This window comes from Plectropomus leopardus, chromosome 18, assembly GCF_008729295.1.
Source record: "Plectropomus leopardus isolate mb chromosome 18, YSFRI_Pleo_2.0, whole genome shotgun sequence".
NCBI classification, from domain to species: domain Eukaryota; kingdom Metazoa; phylum Chordata; class Actinopteri; order Perciformes; family Serranidae; genus Plectropomus; species Plectropomus leopardus.
The window spans coordinates 9,594,284-9,613,657 of NC_056480.1; the positions used below are offsets into that span (position 1 = coordinate 9,594,284).

A 19,374-nucleotide genomic window follows, 5' to 3' on the forward strand; every position below is an offset into this window, starting at 1 on the left:
TCTCAAAATCATGAAAAAATGCACAGTATTCTCTGATCGGAAATGTTGGGGGCGTGTCTGCTGGAGGAGCGGAGGCCACGCCCAATCCTGGGACTACGCTAATGATGCTTTTCACTTTTATACTGCTACATTGTCAGGGGCGGGGTTATAATGAGCGTAGCTCCATTGAAAACAGGAAAATAATGAAAAAACAGTCAACCGTCTAACTCCACAGTTCAGTATAGTAAAGGGTCTTTCTAACATGTTTTCAACTATCAGTTTCCAACAGTTATAATGTGTTCAAATCTCTGAATTCACTTTACCCGGACTTCAATAAAACAGTTAAAGGGTCATTTTCAATCTGTACCCTATTGTCCTATGCTTTGTGTCTTAGTGACTAAAGGGAACAACAGTTTTTAAAATCGGTCTTGTACTGAGCGAGAGAAATAACCAGGCAGCAATGTAAATACTCAGGGCACGCTCACACCATCAATTTACGTCCATTAAAATTGCTTGTTTTAGCTACCAACATGCTCAGATTGTTATCGAAATGTCTGACAAAAGACAAACCTTTTCGGTAAAGTGGAAGAACGTTTTTTTAAAACCAGAAAACAACCCGTAAATAGCTATCGTCAAACCCGCTCAAAGTTGACAGAAACAAATAAAACTCACAGAAACTAGCTTGCTTTGTTTTTCCACTGTATCCACTGCTCCGCTCTATAAACGCTATAATTGCTGTTTATTTAAATTGAGTCTGGTGGGTTTGGCGATAGCGATTTCCCGTCTGTTGTAGGTTGAACAAAAACGATCTAACAGTTTACCAAAACAGTAGATTGTTTGGCCACTGTTACATCACAGTGTTAATGGTTGAAGGGTACTGGTGTTACAGTAGTACTGGTGTTACAGTAGTACTGGTGTTACAGTACACTTTAAGACTTATACCTTCAGGATGAAGGAGTAGGCTTGGGGCCGAGTACCTCCAGCAGGGAAGTGGAAGTCAGAAAGTATGGGGGACAGATTGTCACATTGTTGGTTTTGGTCTTTTTATTCGATTTGTCGAAAATAACAAAAATGTAGAATATTGCCGGTCTAGAGCAGCTTCACAGTAAAATCTTTCCAAGAGTAAAGCAGCTGCTGGAAGCGTTTTTTGATAAAGCCTGGTTACGAAACAATTCAAGTTTGACTTTTTATGTGTGGATTAAGAGGAAAAGCAACAAAAAAGGACAGAGGAGAATTTGCTGACACCTGAACACACCTGTCAAAAGACATTTTTTGGACGCCAACTCTGTCAAGAGTTTGAGTTTGAGCACTTTGAAGCTTGATGCATCAGAAACAGCCGCCACCTTTGCTTACCTTTGTCGTGTCTCTGATATGACCCCCTGTGTGTCAGCTGTTTGTCCCTCTCTCTTTGTGTACAGCCATAGACGTCTCTTATCTCCTGGAGGAGGGCGCAGGGCGGCGGCTACGGCGACGGACGCTCGGATTCGGCGATTTCGTAGGCAGAAAATAACGTTGCTGCGTGCCTGTCAAGCACACTGCCTTTCACTTTAGTGAGGCAGAACATGGAGAGACAGCGAGAAGGGGAAACGCAGCATTGTTCCGACCATTAAAGGACCACAATGCGTCCCCGGGGGCCTCTTCCAGTTTACCTCTTCCAAGACTGTAATCCTGAGAGGGTGGAGGGGGTTCGGAAGCGCTGACTCCGTGGCAATTTCAGCTTTTCAAGAGTTCTCAAGGAGCACGAAGAGAGAGCTGACCCAGACTTCTTGCTTATTTAAGTAGTATGATGCAAAACCTTTTTTTTTTTTTTTTTTTTTTTGAAAGAATGAACATAGGAGAAATAACCCATGCACTTAAATGCATTGAATATTACAGACATGGGTGGAGGAATTCCCCTACCAAGCATCAGAAACAAGTGGTACTGAATAGATGGATAGAAGGAGGGATCAGTCAGTGACGGTGTGAATGCTGGAGAACTGGTCCCCCTAGTGGGACCTAGCTGCAATGACAAAATATTTCAGATGAGAGAGCATCAGCATTGAGGGGGGAGGGAATTGCATAGGAGAAATGTCGGTTGAGCGGTGTGCTCAGATGCTGCTCATTAGAAAGAGAGAACGAGAGCGGTGAACTGCACTTTTGGTACCATGGATATTGTGAAGCTCTGTGTAATGTATCTATAACAAAAAACACACTAACACTCACAGTATTGGATGATGCAGTCTGAAAAAAAAAGTTAAAAAGTCTATTATCTTTTTCCTGTTATACTGTAGTAACTCATTTAGGAACAGACGAGGCCGGGGTGTGTGTTTTGTTTTTAACGGGCGGGGGAGGGAGTGTGCGCTTGTGTCAGTCAAAGTGTCTTGTTGAGGTTTTTGATTTTTTTTTTTTTTTTTTTTTTTTCTCGCGAGGCAGTCAGCTTTGCAACCCTCTTTTTTGAAGTAACATGATTCACCAGCTTAACTAAAATCAGGCATTTCGGGAGGACACCGGCTTCAACTGTAACGCCTTACACAGCCGTGCTCTCCGACTGCCTTGTGTGCGAGTGTGTGCGTGCGTACACACTTTATCGTGTGTCTGTACTCTGCCAGATTTCTTGAAGATATACCTTTTTAAAAAAAAAAACGAAAAAAAAAATTAAGGGCTCGATGGCAATTAACAGTTTTAAGAAAACTATGGAAAACAATACTTAACATAAAATGTATCGTGATGGTCATATTTTCTTATATTCTGTGAGACGGGTGGGGCGGTGTATACTGTATATTGGGAGGGGTGGGGTGGGGACTTGAGATGTTTTTTTGTCTTAAGACTTTGTTCCTGATTGCCATGGAGAATGTTTTAAAAAGAAATTGTGATATTTGATGAGATTTCTTTTTTTTTTTTTTTTTTTCGTCCCCCAAATGCCTCTGCTAAAAAGGGACAGCCTGCAACGTCCCAGTGCGGTTAACTGACAGAGACGTGGCGAGAATGAGACACTGATGGAGGGAGAGACGAGAGCGGAACGGGAAGCTGTACAGTGCCAAGTTATGTAAATATACACACTTTACATTGAGGAGTGTCTCCAAAAGCAATATCTTGAAAAAATGGATTTTGTTTATTATTGTACTGTACAGGACTCAGCCCTAAATGTATTATTATAATAATGATAATATTATAATTTCTTCCGTTTGTATTACTATAATGAAGACACTTAAGCTCGGAGGAAAAATGATTTTTTTAATGTCCAGAAAATCTCCAGAAAAGTAACTGTCCTGACGACATAAAAACTGAGTTTTCGTTGCCTATAAATGAAATTCATCTATGTACTGCATGAGCGAGAAGAATGTCAAACGGACACAGAAGGCATTGGGACAAGACAGTGACTCAGCAACGACACCTTTGTCACTGAATATTGTTAATAATATTACTTTTAAAGGAGAAATGTACTCCTTGTTTTTTGCTGCAAAGTGTTGAACACTAAAAAAACAAACCAACATAAAAATGTTATGATATTTTTAAAAACGGTGGCAGAAACAAAAGTAAAGCTGTCAGCCCAGTATCATGTTATTATGTTTTGTTTTTTCTTTCAAATAGGAAAACGGTTCCGTTTTGTGATAGCAGTCATTGTATGATGCTTGTACTTGTATTTGTGTGTTTTTGTGTGATTCGTTTAGTTATTTTTAGACAATCACAAAATAAGATGCAAGCATTGTAAATGGCAGACTGGCGGACATTTTGTGATGTGTACAGTTTGTCAAAAAAACTTCTTCCACTCGTTAAAAGTTTGTAATTATGATTCTTAAGTCATGAAAAATGCTGTTGGTTTTTACTTTTTGTTTTATATTTGTTTTTGGTTTTTTTTGTTTGTTTTTTTAATAAAAAGCACTACATTATTGTGAATATACTTTACGTTGTTGTGCTTTTAATATTTATTAGACAAAATCAAAAAATGTAACATGTTAATATTAATACTTTTAACTTGGTTAACATGGTTTGCTGTGGTTGATGACGTACCCAAAAGTCACACTTGAGTAAAAGTACAGATATCTTCCCAGAGAATTACTTGGGTAGAGTCGTGAAGTATCTCATATTTACCGCACTTGAGTATCAAAAATAATTTTATAATAATAAATGTTCTGAAGTATTGAAAGTAAAAATGCAAGTAAATGCTGGTAATAAAAAAGCAAGCGGTCAGACTCAAACTTAAATTATTTAATGAACAAAATCCAGTTTTATCAACCCCAAATCTTTCATTTGTCTGTCCATCCCTCCCTCCTTCCTTACTTCATCCCTCTCCTACCCTTTATGTAGTAATGAAAATGTTTAGGGAAATGTATTGGGAGTAAAACTATACTTTTTATTTAGAAAATGTAGTGCAATGAAAGTGAAAGTTAACAGAAAGATAAAAACTCGAATTAAGTACCGATACTCCCCAAAAAAAAAAAACAGGAGAAAAAAACTTAAGTACATTTACAAAGTATTATTACTTTGTTGAATTATAAAAGACTGATTAAAACGAGTCATTTCCTCCCCATAGGCATAGGCGTTTGGCCCTAATTGGAAACTCTCGCGATATTTTCCACAATGAATGAGTTAAGTGACATACTACCACAAATGTTAATGTTCCAAATACTGCCACTAACATAAAAGTCGCATGGACGACTCAAATGTTTTTCAACAAACAACTCTTTGCTAACTTAACAATGAGACAAACTACAAGCAAGAAGTGCCTTGCTAGAAATATCGCGATGATTCCTACATGTTAGACTGAGAGTTTGTTACCGTAGTAACGCTACTGACGCACAGGGCTTTCTATGTTTAGCAGTTCAGCTAATAAGAGGTAGCAGTGCAGCAACTTTAAGTTAGCACATTTATCAGTTGATTTATCTACATTTCGTCAACAATGTCCAGAAAGAGACAAAAAGAGAAAACAGACAAAGCAAATGCAGAGGATGAGAGCTCGAAAAATACAGGTTGTATGAGTCTTTCAATAGCAGATCGGAAAGTTAGCGTTAGCTAGCCAGCCCCTTCAGTGACGGGAGATGTTAGCTGTCAATGATGAAGAACTTTTAAAATCTTATTATTAATGTATGAATTATAAGATGATTATATATGACAATACAAAAGCAGTATGGTGCTTTTATTTGTATAACGTTTTCTATGATATTGAACCTAAATTGTAGGATATCATATTGACAGGTGTAACCTAATTAAACACACAGCTTTTATAATGAGCATTGGTGAATGAAATATTAAAGGTCCCATACTGTGCTTTTTTTCCAGGGTCATACTGATATTTTGGATTACTTATAGAACATGTTTACATGATTGAATGTTAAAAAACACATTATTTGCCCCATACTGTCTGCCTGAATATACCTGTAATCATTTTCTTTCTGAAACACTCAATTTTAGCACCTGTGTCTTTAAGCCTCCTTGCAAAAAAGCCCACTCTGCTCTGATTGGTCAGTGTTTCTGGGTCTTCCATATCTGTGCAGATATCAAGTCCTGATGGCTTATTTAAAGGCTTAGTTTCTCATACAAATTGTGCACATTTGAAATGTGATAAGTTACAATGTTAAAAGTGTAATAAATTCTGAAACTATTTTAATTACCTTGTCAAAGTAGTGTAACTTATCACATTCAATTACTTTTTTGATTACTTTTCTAACAAATGATTTATAAGGGGCAATAGAGAAGACAAAAAACCTGACCCGTGTTGTCCAAAAAAATATGCCAAAAGAGGGTATTCCTGCATGATGAAAAGATGTAAAGCAGCAGAATGGATGCGTTAATCAGCATATGCTGAAAAGATTTTTACATGTCTAATCCCTTTGTAGTCCCAAATATTTTGATTAGTAACTGTAATTTAATGACATATTATTCTCAGCAACTGCAACTGATTACAATTACATATATTTTGTCATTTAATTAATGTAACTAATTACATGCTGCTAGATGCTCCCCAACATTGAGCACCTATACCTGTGTTAAAATTAAAAAAGACATGGAAAACAGATGTTTTACAGGGACCTTTAAGAGTGGCTAAAACCACACTAATGAAAATACTTCCATTATATGTCAGTCCAGTATTCATAATTTACAAATGTACAAAACAAAACTATAAGCAGCAAAATAAAGTAGCATCAAATATAAATACTATACTTAAGTACAAATGTCCTAAAATAGCACTTACGTGCAATACTTAGTGACTTAGTTTAATCTTAATAGTTGTCTCAATCACTAATAAAAAGAATGACATGATAACTCACAAACTGTAAATAAAAATGGGAAATGCTGATTGGCTATTAACTCTGGCTTCTCTGTTTTTAGGACCAACTACAAATGAAAAATTGCCTGCTCAGACCTTTGGTGAGTAACATCAGACTGTTCTTTTTTTTAACAGATGTGAGTTGAATCGTCAGGGCTTTAATTTAAACCCTCTGTCCCACAGATGAATATCAGTGCTCGGGCAATGTGGAGATCGACTTCCCTGGACTTTGTGCTCTTCTGGACATGAAGGATATCCCATCGGTCCGCACCAAGCAACCGGCCTCCTCCACCACTGAACCTGAAGGAGGGGACACAGGTACACACAAGATACTCCTGAGCTGAACACTAATATCTTGTTGTATCCTGTGTAAAATACTTTTATATTTTCTGGTGTTGATTTGTCAAAAGCAGGAATGCTTTTTTTTTTTTTTTAATCAATGTCTTAAATTGATGTAAGTGGATGTTAGTTAAATAAATATTGACACTGTTCTGTATTAATAGTTTAAATAGACAGTATACACTGAAGATAATCTGAAGAACTTGGGACATTAAGTACACTGGAATTACACTTTACTGTACTGTATAAATCGTTGTATAAGAAGCCTGTGGGTACAGTAATTCTTATAATTGCACCTGCAGAGGAAAGCCAGTCACAGTTAAATGCTGAACCTTTCTGGTCTAAGCCGTGCCTCCAAGTGGAGTTGGAGAATGAAGATCCCCTCAGCACCAAGAACTTGAGGATTTCCGGTCAGAACAAAACACTTTCAAGAAATATTTACAACCATATTTATCTTTGGATTTACATGTTTTCCCTTCTTCTTTTTTAAATCAAGATTACTTTTTTATCAAATCTTAACAAGTGTACACAATGTATATAGTTTATACTGGCTGCTACTCATTTTCAAACATGTAAGATTCAATTTCTTGTTGCTTATTTGATTCAATTTAATGAGTTTTTTGTTATCATCCATTTTTGTTATTGCCATTTTGTTTGATTTTATCTTTTTCTTTTTGTTTGTCTTACATGTTCAAAATAAATATCTATCTAAATCTAATCTATTTCCCAACAGGGACCAAACTTTAAAAAGCATGTGTACATACTGTATGTATGTACACATGCTTTTTAAAGTTTGATGAGGAGCACAGCAAGAACGGGGTTCAGGAAGTAACCAGTGTCTTTTGAGGGCTTTTTTGCAAGCAGAAACCAAAAAACATAATCTGTTTCATATACACACAGGATGGAGGGTCGACGAGCAGATTGCCAGAGTGCTACAGAAGATGCTTCTCTCGTTAAGCAAGCTGCAGAGCCTTCAGTGAGTAATGAGCTGATGCACTCGAGTTATGGGGAGCAGGGTCACAGCTGTCCCTGTTTTGTTCTTGTTTTGTTTGTCTAATCTTGTCTTGTTGCAGGTTTTGGCAGGCGGGACTGTCAGATCGAATGGTAATCTCCCTCATGAACACAATATCACTGTGCTCCAACCTCAGGTGAGTGGATTCTGCTGTCATTCACACAAGAGGCAAAATGTTGTAGAGCTGCAGAGAAAATGACGTCACAGAATGCAATCAAACACCGAGGGCGGCCGATGCCTCCATCCTTTTTGTTTCAACAGGGCCGTGACGCTGGAGGGCAACCCTCTTCCAGAGCAGAGCTACCACCTTCTACTCTCTGAGGACAGTGTGTGAGTCACCCAGCGGCTACATAGTAGTAAAGAAACAACCTTGATTTACATTCGCACACACATATAGAAGCAGAAACATGCCTGACTCATGCTGTGTTTTTCTTTGGTCAAGCCTCACTCACTTGTCCCTGCGAAACAACCGGATGGGAGACGAAGATGCTCGCCTAATTGGGTTGGCTCTCTCAACAACCAGATCTACTAACAAGAACCTGTTGTCGCTCAACCTGGCATTCAATTGTATCGGTGATGCAGGTGCTGCATACATCTCGCAGGTATAAACTCTCCAAATGTTTGTCTGTATGTTCTCCTTTTGGTTGCTGAGGTATTTTCTTCCTCCTGTTCGTCTCTCAGGGCCTGCGGTTGAATCGTGCTTTGCTCTTTCTCTCGCTGTCCAACAATCAGATTGGAGACTCAGGAGCTGCACGTCTGGCTGCGGTATCCATTTACATTGAAGATTTTAACCTGAGACACAATACATTTAATCCCTTAAAAACCTGGATAGACATCATTGCTCTGGTGTTGTATTGAGATGCTTCTCACAAGCTATTACACCCCTGAACCCTCAGCAAATTGGTTTGATTTCCTTCGAAAACATGAGGAAAAAGGCAATGAGCAACTTGGCAAGAAATGTCCTGTAAATTGCAAACAATTAACAAAAGGTGACAAGAAAATGGCCGAAAAATTAGTTTTAGAAAAGACAAACATTTAAAAATTCTAGGGGAAAATGTCCAGAAAACTATATGTATAATTATTGTAACCATACTATATTTAAAATTGTGTTTTTCACAGGTTTTGTTTCGTATTTTGTGGCGTAATTTCCATGTTTGTTTTTTTCCTTTTTGCTTATTTTCAGTCATTAACCTGTTACTTTCTATTTATTTATTTATTTTACTAATTGTCTGCTAATTTTTGGGCTTTGTGTTGTTAACTTACTCATTGTTTTCCGTGTTTATGAAAGAAGTCAAACCAGTGTACTCAGGTTTTAAAGGGTTAAATCGGTGGTTTAGTTTCTAAAATTATATCCTTCTTATTGCATTACATTGTGTTATTTAATAAGCTGCCACCCATTAACCACTTCTGCTTTTAGGTACTGGGGAAGTTTGCTCTCACTCATGAGGAAGTTGTGGAGAGGAGGAAGCTGCTTCTGGAAAGAACGCAGTCTGTAAGTACACTGATGTTAAATGCACATGGGCGGATTGTGGGATAATGGGCCCCTGGGCACATATTGGCAAAAAGCCCCGCCACCTCTCCTGCAGAGCAGCAAAACACAGACTTGGTGTTAGTTTTGCATCTCTTTGTAGTTGTTATGTATGTTTCAGTATTTTTGTGCCTCTTTTTTGTCTTCTTTAGGTAAATTTGTGTATTGTTACAGCAATTTTGTATCACCTTGTAATATTTTTGTTTCTTTCTGTTGTTTTTTTTTTGTCTCTTTGAGGTCATTTTTTGTCTCCTTGTGGTTGTTTCATGTTCCCCTGTAATATTTTTGTCTCATGTAGTAATTTTGCATCTCTTGAAAGTTGTTTTGTGTCTATTTGTAGTCGATTTGTGTGTCTGAAGTAAAATAGTGTGTTTTTTTCTCCTTATAGTTGTTTTGTGTCTCCTTGTGGTTGTTTTGTGTCTCTTTTGGGTAGTTTTGTGTTGCTTTGTAGTCATTTTGTGTCTCCTTGTGGTTGTTTTGACTATTTTTGTAGCTATTTTGTGTCTCTCTACTCTTCCTTTCCATCTCCTTGTGGTCTTTTTGTGTCTCTTTGTGGTCAGTTTTAGTCTCTCCTGGTCTGTATGAGTCAGTTTGGGTGACATTTTGCAGGTGAAGGCTGGGGGGCCTCTGACACTTTGGGCCCCTGGGCCTTTGCCCAGTAGGCCTGTTCAGTAATCCATCCATGCTAACAATAATACCCATTCTACCTTAAGATTAATAGCAAATATCAAAGTGTCCTGTTCAAAAAAGAAAGACTGACTGGTTTAAAATGTGCTATCACAAGTATAGAAGTGCAAGGACATGTATGAGACATTCAAAAAAACACATTTTAACACATTTTGGATTCTCTTGCTCTGTTTTCGCAGTCAGCTTTAAGGGTTGACTCTGATCAGCCAGCTGATCAGCTTCTGTCAGTAGCCAGCAGCAGTTCACTGAGCGTCAGCAAAGGGGAGAACAAAGCCAAGAAAAAGGTAACAAAGAGCGTAAAATGGACTGCAAATGTGAAAACACAGTGTAACTCATATCTGTGGTTTGTAAATTGTGTCAAATAATCTTGAGATCTTTTGACTTACAGGAAGCATCCAAAAAAGACGAGAAACCAGCTGCCCACAAAGATAACCCAAAATCTAACAAGAAATGTAACTTCTTCCGTCACAGATAAACACTTTTTTTTTATTATCCTCTGACAGCTGCAGTGTTTATCTTTTCACTACTGTCTCTTTAAATCTATCCTAGCTTCTGATACAAAGGTGTCTCAAAGTAAAGGTGGCAAGCAGGCGGGCAAAGAGAAACAAGTGTCTGCACAGGAGGTACCAGAAACATGCTTTACTAAGTATCATATTGATATAAACATACACAGTGCAGTACTTTTAATAATTCAGTGTATTTTCTTCTGCAGGATAAATCAAGTACTGCCCTGAGTGAGGTTTGTCAGATGCAATTTCCTATTGAGCAAACACTTTGGGCTCAATGATGAACATGATTTGAACCTAAAGCATGTTTACTTCTCTCTCTGCACCAGCAGGCAGTGTTGGTGGAGGCAGTGAACCCCCTGCTGGACCAGTCGGTGCAGCGCAGGGACGGAGAGCTTTTTCTGCCTGGAAACACGACTCTTACCTCCCTCAACCTGGCAGGTCAGTGACTGTGGTGTTGTGTTCATCTCAGCTTGAAATAAAAACTCTAATCCAGAAACCTTCCCAGCACAACTACAGTTAAGTTTTATAGCAGGAATATTTTCAACTGTTCAACTGTGAATGCAAAATTTTGTTGTGAGTTCCTCAAAGTCAATGTGCAATTGTGTTGTTTTGGGTCATTTTATACACATTTTTTATAATACATATAACATTTTAATGTCTCTTTATTGCAGTTTGTATAGAAAAGAATAGATAAAATGTTACAAATGTTATTACACCATAGTCATATTATGGTAATGAAATCACTATTTATTATTTTGTTTTCTTCAAGCTGGTCGCTAATTAGAAGCTAATTAATAGATAAACTGCACAGTCATATTATGGTAATGAAATCACTATTTATTATTTTGTTTTCTTCAAGCTGGTCGCTAATTAGTAGCTACTTCTTCAGCACTCTGCACAAACTAAAAAATAAAACCCTGCAAGGACTATAAAAAATTTAAATGAAATGTTATGGTGTGTGTGTGTGTGTGTGTGTGTGTGTGTGTGTGTAGGAAACAGAATTACAGAGAAGTCGCTGCCTCTGTTCTTGACAACATTACAGACGCAGGGTGAGGGACAAGGCCTGCTCCGTCTCTGTCTGCAGGTGTGTGTCACTTTCAGTCGACTTAAGCCAACAGTGTGTGTGTGTGTGTGTGTGTGTGTGTGTGTGTGTGTGTGTGTTGTTGTTGTTACAACCTGAGGCTTTAATAGCTTTGGCCATCATTTGTATTTATGATAACAACATTGTACTTACCAATATTTAGGAATGTAGCAGCATTGTCTCTGGTACATTTTAAATGAGCTGCATTTAACTTTCACTTATTATCTATTAAACCTGATTTTTATACACCATAATAATATTAATTTGACATAAGTACATTGCCTCTATAGCACCCTATTAAGTGCTTTATTTAATGGTACTTGCACTGTAGAGCTGGGCAGTATATTGATATTATATTGATATTGTAATATAACAGTAGATCTCATCCTAGATGCGCATATCCTAATTTCATAACAAATGTCGTCTTCCCTCTGGTTTTAATGGCTGCATTACCAAAAAGTGATTAATTTTGTGAGCTTACCAGACTGTTCTAGCCGTTCAACTGTTTTGCCTTCAATTAGTCATTATATTCACATTACTGATAATTATTATCAAAAAACTTATTGTGTAAGTGTTTTGTAAAAGCACCAATAGTCAACCCTACAATATCACTGCAGTATCGATTTCAAGGTATTTGGTCAAGAAGTTTTTATATGTGATTCTCTTCATATCAGCCAGCTCAATTCTGCTGCAGAAAATATTTTAGTTTGCTATGTTTAACTATTTAAGATACTAGTTAAGACTTACAGTTTCAGTGGCCATAAATACATCACCATGGTAGGTGAAATCTAAAGTGTTAATTAACAGTTGCAGATGAATCTAAAAATAATTTGTACAATAACGTCTGATAAATCTTTCAGCGAAACCGCTTCCCACCTGAGTGTGAGTGTTATGTGAAGATAAAGGAGTTGATGGCACTCACAGATCCGCTGGAAAAGCACAGCTCTGAGCAGACAGAAGAGGAGGAACAGGACGCATAGTGCTGACATAACTAACCTGCTTTTTATGATTCACAGTGCACTCTTAATTTGTTATTTAACAATAAAAATGCATAAACTTTGTCCTTAGCTGCTTCTTGTACAGCATGAGACGAACAAATTCAAGTACTAACAGTAGCAGACTTTTGGTGCATAAAAAAAGGCAGTGCCAGAGGACAGTGAGGCTCATTAAAATCCAGATGCTTCACCCAGAACCCTGTTTACACACCCGTTTTACGGCTTTGTTTTGCTCACAGTGCAATTAACACCAAGGACAAAGAGTAACAGCCAAATATCAAATGAGCCTAATATAGATGAACCGTCATATCTCACGGTTGTCAGTCAGTTTGACAGGTAACATTCACTGATTCATCTGTCAGACTTCACCAGTTTGGGATATTTTATCTGGTGTTTTGGGCATGTGTGATGAAGTTACTGTCTTTTGTGTATATAATTCCTTCATTGTGTTTCCACAGTGTTTCGTGGACTGTAGCACAGAAAGGGAATTTCATACTAAAAATACCACGACTTTGAAACATACCCTCTTTATTTGTCTGTTTCAGCCTGCTAGAGGCTTAGATTCAGCCGCACTGCTGAGATTATTTAATGCACAGAACCACAGGAAAGATGTTGTCCCCTATAGATCCCCATCAGAGTTGGGCTTCTGTTTCATATATGAACTGATGAACTTAAACCAGGACTCTTTCAGTGTTCATATAGGCGTGTTGGGTATTTTTAAGAGAGAATTAAAATCAAATCTGAAGCCATGATTCAGTGATTATCCTCTGTTCAATGTCTGACACTGAGAGCAATATTTGTCAGCTACTAGCGGCCCTGAAGAACCACAATGGGCCCTCAGAGGAATCAGAATCAGACTTACAGAAGAAGTTGGAGGGCAGATTTATTTGTCAATTTTTTAAAAAAAAGTTTAAAAAACAAAATTACGTTTTATTTTATTGGCCACGTGAAATGTTTACACATGCAAGAAATTTGACTCAGATTTTTGTTACTTGGAAACAACATTTTCTATTATGCACAGGTACGAAGTAAGTAGCTAAGTAAGATAGCAATGCTATGGTGCTGTGTGCAAAGGGAAGGTCACTGAAATAAATATGGATCATTCATGTAACAGGTTGCTATAAACACACTCTTGAGTGAATTACATTTGTGATTTTTATTTATTTATACTTTTTTGTCAATGCAGTTCTAATGCGTAAGACTATTTGGCATTAGTGTGGAAAGTACATTTACTCTAGTACTCTACTGTACGATTTTGAAATTTTGAGGTACTTGAACTTTAATGGAATATTTTTACTTAATAAGCCTACTTGTTACTCCTATTCTACTAGGCTGCATTTTAGAGGCAAATATTGTAGGCCTACTTTTTACTCCACTACCTGATAATACTAGTTTTCAGATTCAAATTGATTACACAAAATGTAATCAACAACTACGATGTTGTCCTATGTAATTATGATCATTGAAGAAAAGATTGCACTGTTTCTCTGGGGAATTCAAAAATAACAACACTGGATAAAAGGAGCTACAAATTAACGTAAAATAAGTAAAAAAAAAAAAAATCTAAAAAATCAGTAAAAATTTGAATACATGACTTTCAGACATGACCGAGTATGTTATAAAGTAGTATGCTGATTTTTATTTTTTTTTTTTTTTTTAGGAGTATTTTTTCTACCTCCGATATGTGGACATTTGGGGATGAAATAGCTAAAATGTAAAAAATTTTGCCGAGGTGGACTCATGGAGGACAGTGGACCTCACCAAAGATGGCCGCCACATCCAGCCACGTTCGTCACTTCCGGCCCGTGCTCAAAGGAACCAGCGATATCAACCCGTCGCTTCCGGTAAAGCCTCCTTTTCGGCAGCGGCTACTTCCTCGCCAACATGCCAGTGAGTATTCACAGGCCTTTGCAAAATGGCATTTTTACCGTTTAATAGAGTGTTAGCGAGCCACCACACGGCTCAATGTTCACATAAGGAATTAGCGATCGAACTGGTGTCGGTTTGAGACGCTTCCGTTGAGTTTCGGTCCCACTTTTTCACGAATAATTGAGCTCGTTTGAGCGCATTGCGAGCGCATTGTGACACAAGATGGCCGCGCACACACCGCAAACATGGAGCCAGTTCAACGGAGGACGCGAACGGCCTGCAAACTGAACGTTAACAGTCTCACACATAGTTTAAATTTGTGTTTTTGACTTTATGCTAAAGTTAATATCCCCCCGAATCACAAATATTTAGAGAATAACCCGCGGTTTCTGTAAATGCGCAGGCAGCGTTACCTAATCTGAGACATGTAGGCCAGCCGAGGAGCCTCACTAACGGTTAGCTGAACCAGACGATGCTAACGCGACAGCTAACGCTGTCTGCTGTTATTTAAAGTCACGTAATATTTTTGGGAAATGAGTAGCGTTTTGTTTCTTTTTACTCGGAAAGCGCGTGCGTTGTCTTTGAAAACGGTTAACAGTAGTGGTTTTATTTATCCGGACTTTTTTTTTTTTGGTTCATCAACCTTTTGTTCATTTCCACTTTTTTTTCTCTTTTTTTCAAATTACTTTCAGCTCGCAAAAGACTTGTTGCACCCATCCCCCGAGGAGGAGAAGAGGAGGCACAAGAAGAAGCGTCTAGTTCAGAGTCCCAACTCTTACTTCATGGATGTGAAATGTCCAGGTACAGTTTTTCTATAATTTAAAGGACAGGATGCAACAAATATGTGTATGTAAGCTAGTCAGTACACTGAAAAACCTTATTACTGTCACACTGCTATGTCATTTATCAGACTAGAATATGAATTATAGAAGCATTCATAATGTTAGCTCAGCCAGTGTGACAGATTTATCAATCAAAGTTTAAGTTCACACACAGCCTGTCTCAACAGCTCTGTGTAAGGGTACATTTAGCCTAATTATAATGGAGATTATTATTATAATTCATTATCTATAACAGCTTATTCCATAGCCTGGGTCTTCATCAGGGGGTCCCAGGAATTACTGGGAGGGGGGGGGGGGCTAAAATACTTTTACCTCAAGTTTTATATTTTGTTTAATGTGAATCCACCATATTATTTGCAAAGACAAATTTGCCTATAAATAAAATTAATTTAATTTATAGTGCAGTAATTATGCAATCATATGAACTAGCTAATGCCACTGTGCGGCACCTTTTCACCTCCATATGCTGGCCAGTTAGTTGTATTATTATTCCAAATATACAGATGTTCTTGTGAGCCACGAGTGAGAGACTCAAACCACTTTCACACAGTTTAGGATAAAGTGTGTGATAAAACACTGCATCGCAGCATCCCATTATCTAAAGAGGCTTGGTGGGAGAGATGTTTTAACACGAGAGCCTGCCTCTAACGTGCCATATAACATATGTGTCTGCAGCACTGTTTAATCAATAACAAAGGCATAAGCTGTCAATCATAATAATTAAACTTTAAGACCACCCATGACGCAGGTCATGACACAGAATCTGTCTGGTGACATTTTTTATTGCCGTCTTTGTGTAAATGACCCGTCCTCTTCGTGTTTGTTTTCATCCAGTTTTGCATGTGTCACATTATGGAAACATAATTCACACGCCTACTTGATCACTGCAAATTCTCCAGAAAATGATCTGCTTTATTCACACATGGGCTCAATCTGACTTTACACGGATTTTGTATGAGAGTGCTGGCAGGGTTAAGTCTGTTCGATGTCCGATCCAACTGATTTGGACATTTGCGTTTTCACGTACAGCTCCTCCCTATATGATGCCTACATTTTTTGAGCTTTGCAGTGCATGTGTGGAAGAGGCTTAGCTTTGTACTTTGGGCAAAGATGCCAAGTGGCACATGCCGTAATGTGCACTTCACCATGATGATGAAACTAGCTGTGAATGTTGATTTGGGCACTTTCTGTGTCGACTTTACACCTAGGGCTGGGCGATAAAATGATAATATCAATTGCGAAATAACATCAGTGTCAGAGTGAAACAGCTAAATTTGCAGAGGTGGAAAGTGCATTACTTTGACTAATACATACTACTTTGTGTTAGTTTCAGGTTTAAACAGACTTTAGATGGAATAATTAAAAAAGATAACAGGACGCATCGCTCCGTGTGTCATCCGGCCTTTGTTACCAGGGGCAGATGTAATGTTTTGGGGGCCTGGGGCCACAGGCACATTACCTCACTATTCTTTCTCTCACTGGGTTTGTTGGCAGGCTGTTGGCAGCTATAGGAGAAATGGGCCTGATGAAATGATAAATAGCACAGATGTTTCACAGAAGATTGACAAAAGCTTGGTTGGCCCATTATCAGCACAGTGTGCATAAATTTACCTGATGTTTGTTTAAGATGGAACTTAAATTTTTATATAATGCTGGAAAGTTTAATAAATAATCATAAATCATATGTTATTACACTCCAACACACTATGGTCAAATTAAACTGTGTCAGTGAACTATGAGGGCAAAAAACAAACCGGGAAAAAAGGAGAAAGCAAAAGAATCGTTCATTAATCGCAATCGAAGTAAAATGTTCAATTAATCGTGATATTGATTTTAGGTATGAGGTTCGGGCCTTTGCTGGGAGATAATTTTAGTAACTGGTCTGCCAGTTGTTGACGCCTGTTCTACAGTATTTTTGTCGCGTTCAATGTCTGACAGAAAATAAATATTAAAACCAAAATTAACCTTATAATATCTTCATGTCTCACTTAGTAAAAGAGAACCTTTACGCTTGACAGAAATAGTGATTTAATGTATATCGTGATAGATATCGATATCGACTGATATGAAAAAAATATCGTAATAAGACTTTTTTCCATATCACCACGCCTTATTTACACCCAAAACTAGGAGAGAACTTACATAGAGTGCAACCCAGAGCGTTTTTTTTTTTTTTTTTAAATCATACTTTTTATTGTAGTTTCCTTTTAGGGCAGTAACAGATCAAATCAACTAGTTACAGTACAGTAATAAAATGTAAGGGAAAAGAAAAAATAAAAACAGACACAAAAAGACAAACGCAGGTAAAAAAAAAAATAGATTAAATGAATAGATAATAGTAATAATAATGATGATAGTAGTAATCATAGTCAAAATAAATAAATAGGTAAGTAAAATTTAACCAAAGAAATGAAAAGAACCCAGAGCAGGTTTTTGACTTTCGCCTGCTGCCTCAGACTTTGGTAAAGGGATTATTTATTTTGTCCGTATGTAACGCTTTGAGAAGTTTGTGTTTCGCACTGCAAAGTGACTGGACTTCATCTATCGTGGTTTTCCAATCTCATACCAGTGCCAGATCGACCTCAGTTTGCAGAAGGGTTGAGCTAGACCGATGGCTCCCCCCTTTCGAAGGCTGAGAACAAATATCTCCTCTGTAGCTCCTGAATAGTCCAGCTCTGATGCGTAGTTACAGTCATTGTGGTGTGAAGCTTGTTTATCTCAATTTATTTACAAATTCTTACTTTTGGAAATGCGTGCAGGATTTGACATCACGAGTTGTAACCGGCGTCTCGTCTGTCTTTTCCCAGGATGCTACAAGATCACGACGGTGTTCAGCCACGCTCAGACGGTCGTGCTGTGTGTTGGCTGTTCAACAGTCCTTTGTCAGCCCACTGGAGGCAAAGCACGTCTCACAGAGGGTACGTATTCACCTGCCGTAAACGCGTCACCTGCTTCACTGTTAAACACAAAGCAAAGGACTCCCACTAACATGCGGTTGAGTTTTCGTGAATTCGTGCAGCCCAATATTACATATCGGAGCTGCTGCTCGATTATACGTGTTTTTTTGACACACTTTACGATATCTCTAACATTTTTTAACACGTTACTGAACCATTAATTATCTCAGCCAGCATAAAAGGGATTATTTGTGCGTGACTCGTGTTCATATGTGGCACATTTCAAAGTTCTTTGGCCGCACTGCTAAGTGACTGGACTTCCTGTATCGTGGTTTTCCAATCTCATTCCAGTGCCAGATCGACCTCAGTTAGCAGAAGGGTTGAGCTAGACCGCTGGCTCCCCCCTTTCGAAGGCTGAGAACAAACCTGCAAACTCCAGTTACATAATCATACATCGTGATGTGTTGTTGTTCATCTCCTTTTAGTCACTTTTGCAGCTTAAGCGTCATTGTTTGAGACTGGCGTTCGATTAGGTCTTTACGTGCACAGTGAATTCACAGCTCAGCAGGAAGAGACGTTGACCTCATCAGTCACATAATGCGAAACGATGACTCTTGTATCAGCAGCGTGCGCCGGCCGCAGTTTTTCTGTACTGTACGGCTTCTCTTTTGTCTGACTGTCATTGTCTCCGCTGACAGGGTGCTCATTCAGGAGGAAGCAGCACTAGCTGTTCTCCCCGGAGCTGAAGGGGAGAGGAGGGGATGGACCGGTTGATATCAGCGCCTTCTGCCTACCGAGATGGCGGCAGACCGAGCGGTCTGATCCGAAACGAGACCTGAAGACGAACTGGACAGCGGACGGATTTCCACTGTTTATGTCGAAGGATCAGTTGTTGCTGTAACTCCGCCCTCCAACCCTGTCTCTCAATAAAATATTGTTTTGGCTAAAGGACTGGGTCCGAGTGGTTCTGTCGGAGGGGAAGGATTTTCTTCGCTCCGTGAGTATCAGACACCAAACACAAAGGCAGCAGTCTCCCATTTTTATTAGAAAGTAGGACAGGTTATCTTCACAGTTCTGCAAGATTACATCTTAATACAATACCACACTTATTTAAAATTATGCAATTTTTATTACATAATCAAAGTGCAATTTACTGGTATAACTACTCAAGGACATGGGAGTGAAAACAATTCTCAGTGTGCAAAGGTTAATTTTTTTGATTTTTGTAGGGCAGTGATTTAACAATCTGCCAATAATTTGTATCAGTTGGTCTTTAAAACATTAGAAAACAGTGAAAGATGCCCATTGCAATATCCCAAACCATAAGTTTCATCTTTTAAACAGTCCAAAACCCCAAATAATTCATTTGCCATAATTTGAACAGAGACA

The 19,374-nt window shown here is 38.3% G+C and overlaps 3 protein-coding genes and 2 non-coding genes across 8 annotated transcripts in view; all 5 read left to right on the forward strand.

The window, feature by feature from the left end:
• Window positions 1-3,859, forward strand: part of ash1l (ash1 (absent, small, or homeotic)-like (Drosophila)) — a 45,815-nt gene extending 41,956 nt beyond the window's left edge. For 2 of the 4 annotated variants that reach the window (XM_042506740.1, XM_042506741.1), the window contains exon 27: window positions 1,398-3,859. In XM_042506740.1, coding sequence (XP_042362674.1) covers window positions 1,398-1,489 — 92 coding nt within the window. In that variant the 3' untranslated portion in view covers window positions 1,490-3,859. Of the gene's footprint in view, window positions 1-1,369 lie in introns of all 4 variants that reach the window. The other 2 variants (XM_042506737.1, XM_042506739.1) reach the window with 1 other exon arrangement.
• Window positions 3,860-4,830: 971 nt separating this feature from the next.
• On the forward strand, window positions 4,831-12,659 carry lrrc71 (leucine rich repeat containing 71). Its single transcript, XM_042507156.1, has 17 exons — window positions 4,831-4,928; window positions 6,289-6,327; window positions 6,410-6,544; window positions 6,868-6,975; window positions 7,466-7,541; window positions 7,639-7,713; window positions 7,839-7,907; window positions 8,020-8,179; window positions 8,259-8,342; window positions 8,995-9,069; window positions 9,972-10,076; window positions 10,181-10,244; window positions 10,342-10,415; window positions 10,505-10,531; window positions 10,628-10,739; window positions 11,294-11,385; window positions 12,243-12,659. Exons 1-17 carry the CDS (start codon window positions 4,859-4,861, stop codon window positions 12,360-12,362), a joined length of 1,485 nt encoding a protein of 494 aa, XP_042363090.1. The 5' UTR covers window positions 4,831-4,858; the 3' UTR covers window positions 12,363-12,659.
• Window positions 12,660-14,182: 1,523 nt separating this feature from the next.
• On the forward strand, window positions 14,183-18,933 carry rps27.1 (ribosomal protein S27). Its single transcript, XM_042506429.1, has 4 exons — window positions 14,183-14,267; window positions 14,939-15,047; window positions 17,896-18,006; window positions 18,684-18,933. Exons 1-4 carry the CDS (start codon window positions 14,262-14,264, stop codon window positions 18,710-18,712), a joined length of 255 nt encoding a protein of 84 aa, XP_042362363.1. The 5' UTR covers window positions 14,183-14,261; the 3' UTR covers window positions 18,713-18,933.
• Window positions 17,603-17,732, forward strand: LOC121958350. Its single transcript, XR_006106837.1, has one exon. It is a non-coding gene; the product is annotated as a small nucleolar RNA SNORA35 (small nucleolar RNA).
• On the forward strand, window positions 18,282-18,411 carry LOC121958349. Its single transcript, XR_006106836.1, has one exon. It is a non-coding gene; the product is annotated as a small nucleolar RNA SNORA35 (small nucleolar RNA).
• Window positions 18,934-19,374: the final 441 nt, after the last annotated feature.

Bases quoted from the DNA above. Each gene is read 5' to 3' on its own strand.
- lrrc71 (XM_042507156.1), top strand. From the start codon at position 4,859: ATGTCCAGAAAGAGACAAAAAGAGAAAACAGACAAAGCAAATGCAGAG. The intron at 9,070-9,971 runs GTAAGTACACTG...CTGTTTTCGCAG, and splicing joins TTCTGGAAAGAACGCAGTCT to TCAGCTTTAAGGGTTGACTC. The intron at 10,077-10,180 runs GTAACAAAGAGC...TTTGACTTACAG, and splicing joins AGAACAAAGCCAAGAAAAAG to GAAGCATCCAAAAAAGACGA.
- rps27.1 (XM_042506429.1), top strand. The intron at 15,048-17,895 runs GTACAGTTTTTC...GTCTTTTCCCAG, and splicing joins CATGGATGTGAAATGTCCAG to GATGCTACAAGATCACGACG. The intron at 18,007-18,683 runs GTACGTATTCAC...CTCCGCTGACAG, and splicing joins CAAAGCACGTCTCACAGAGG to GGTGCTCATTCAGGAGGAAG.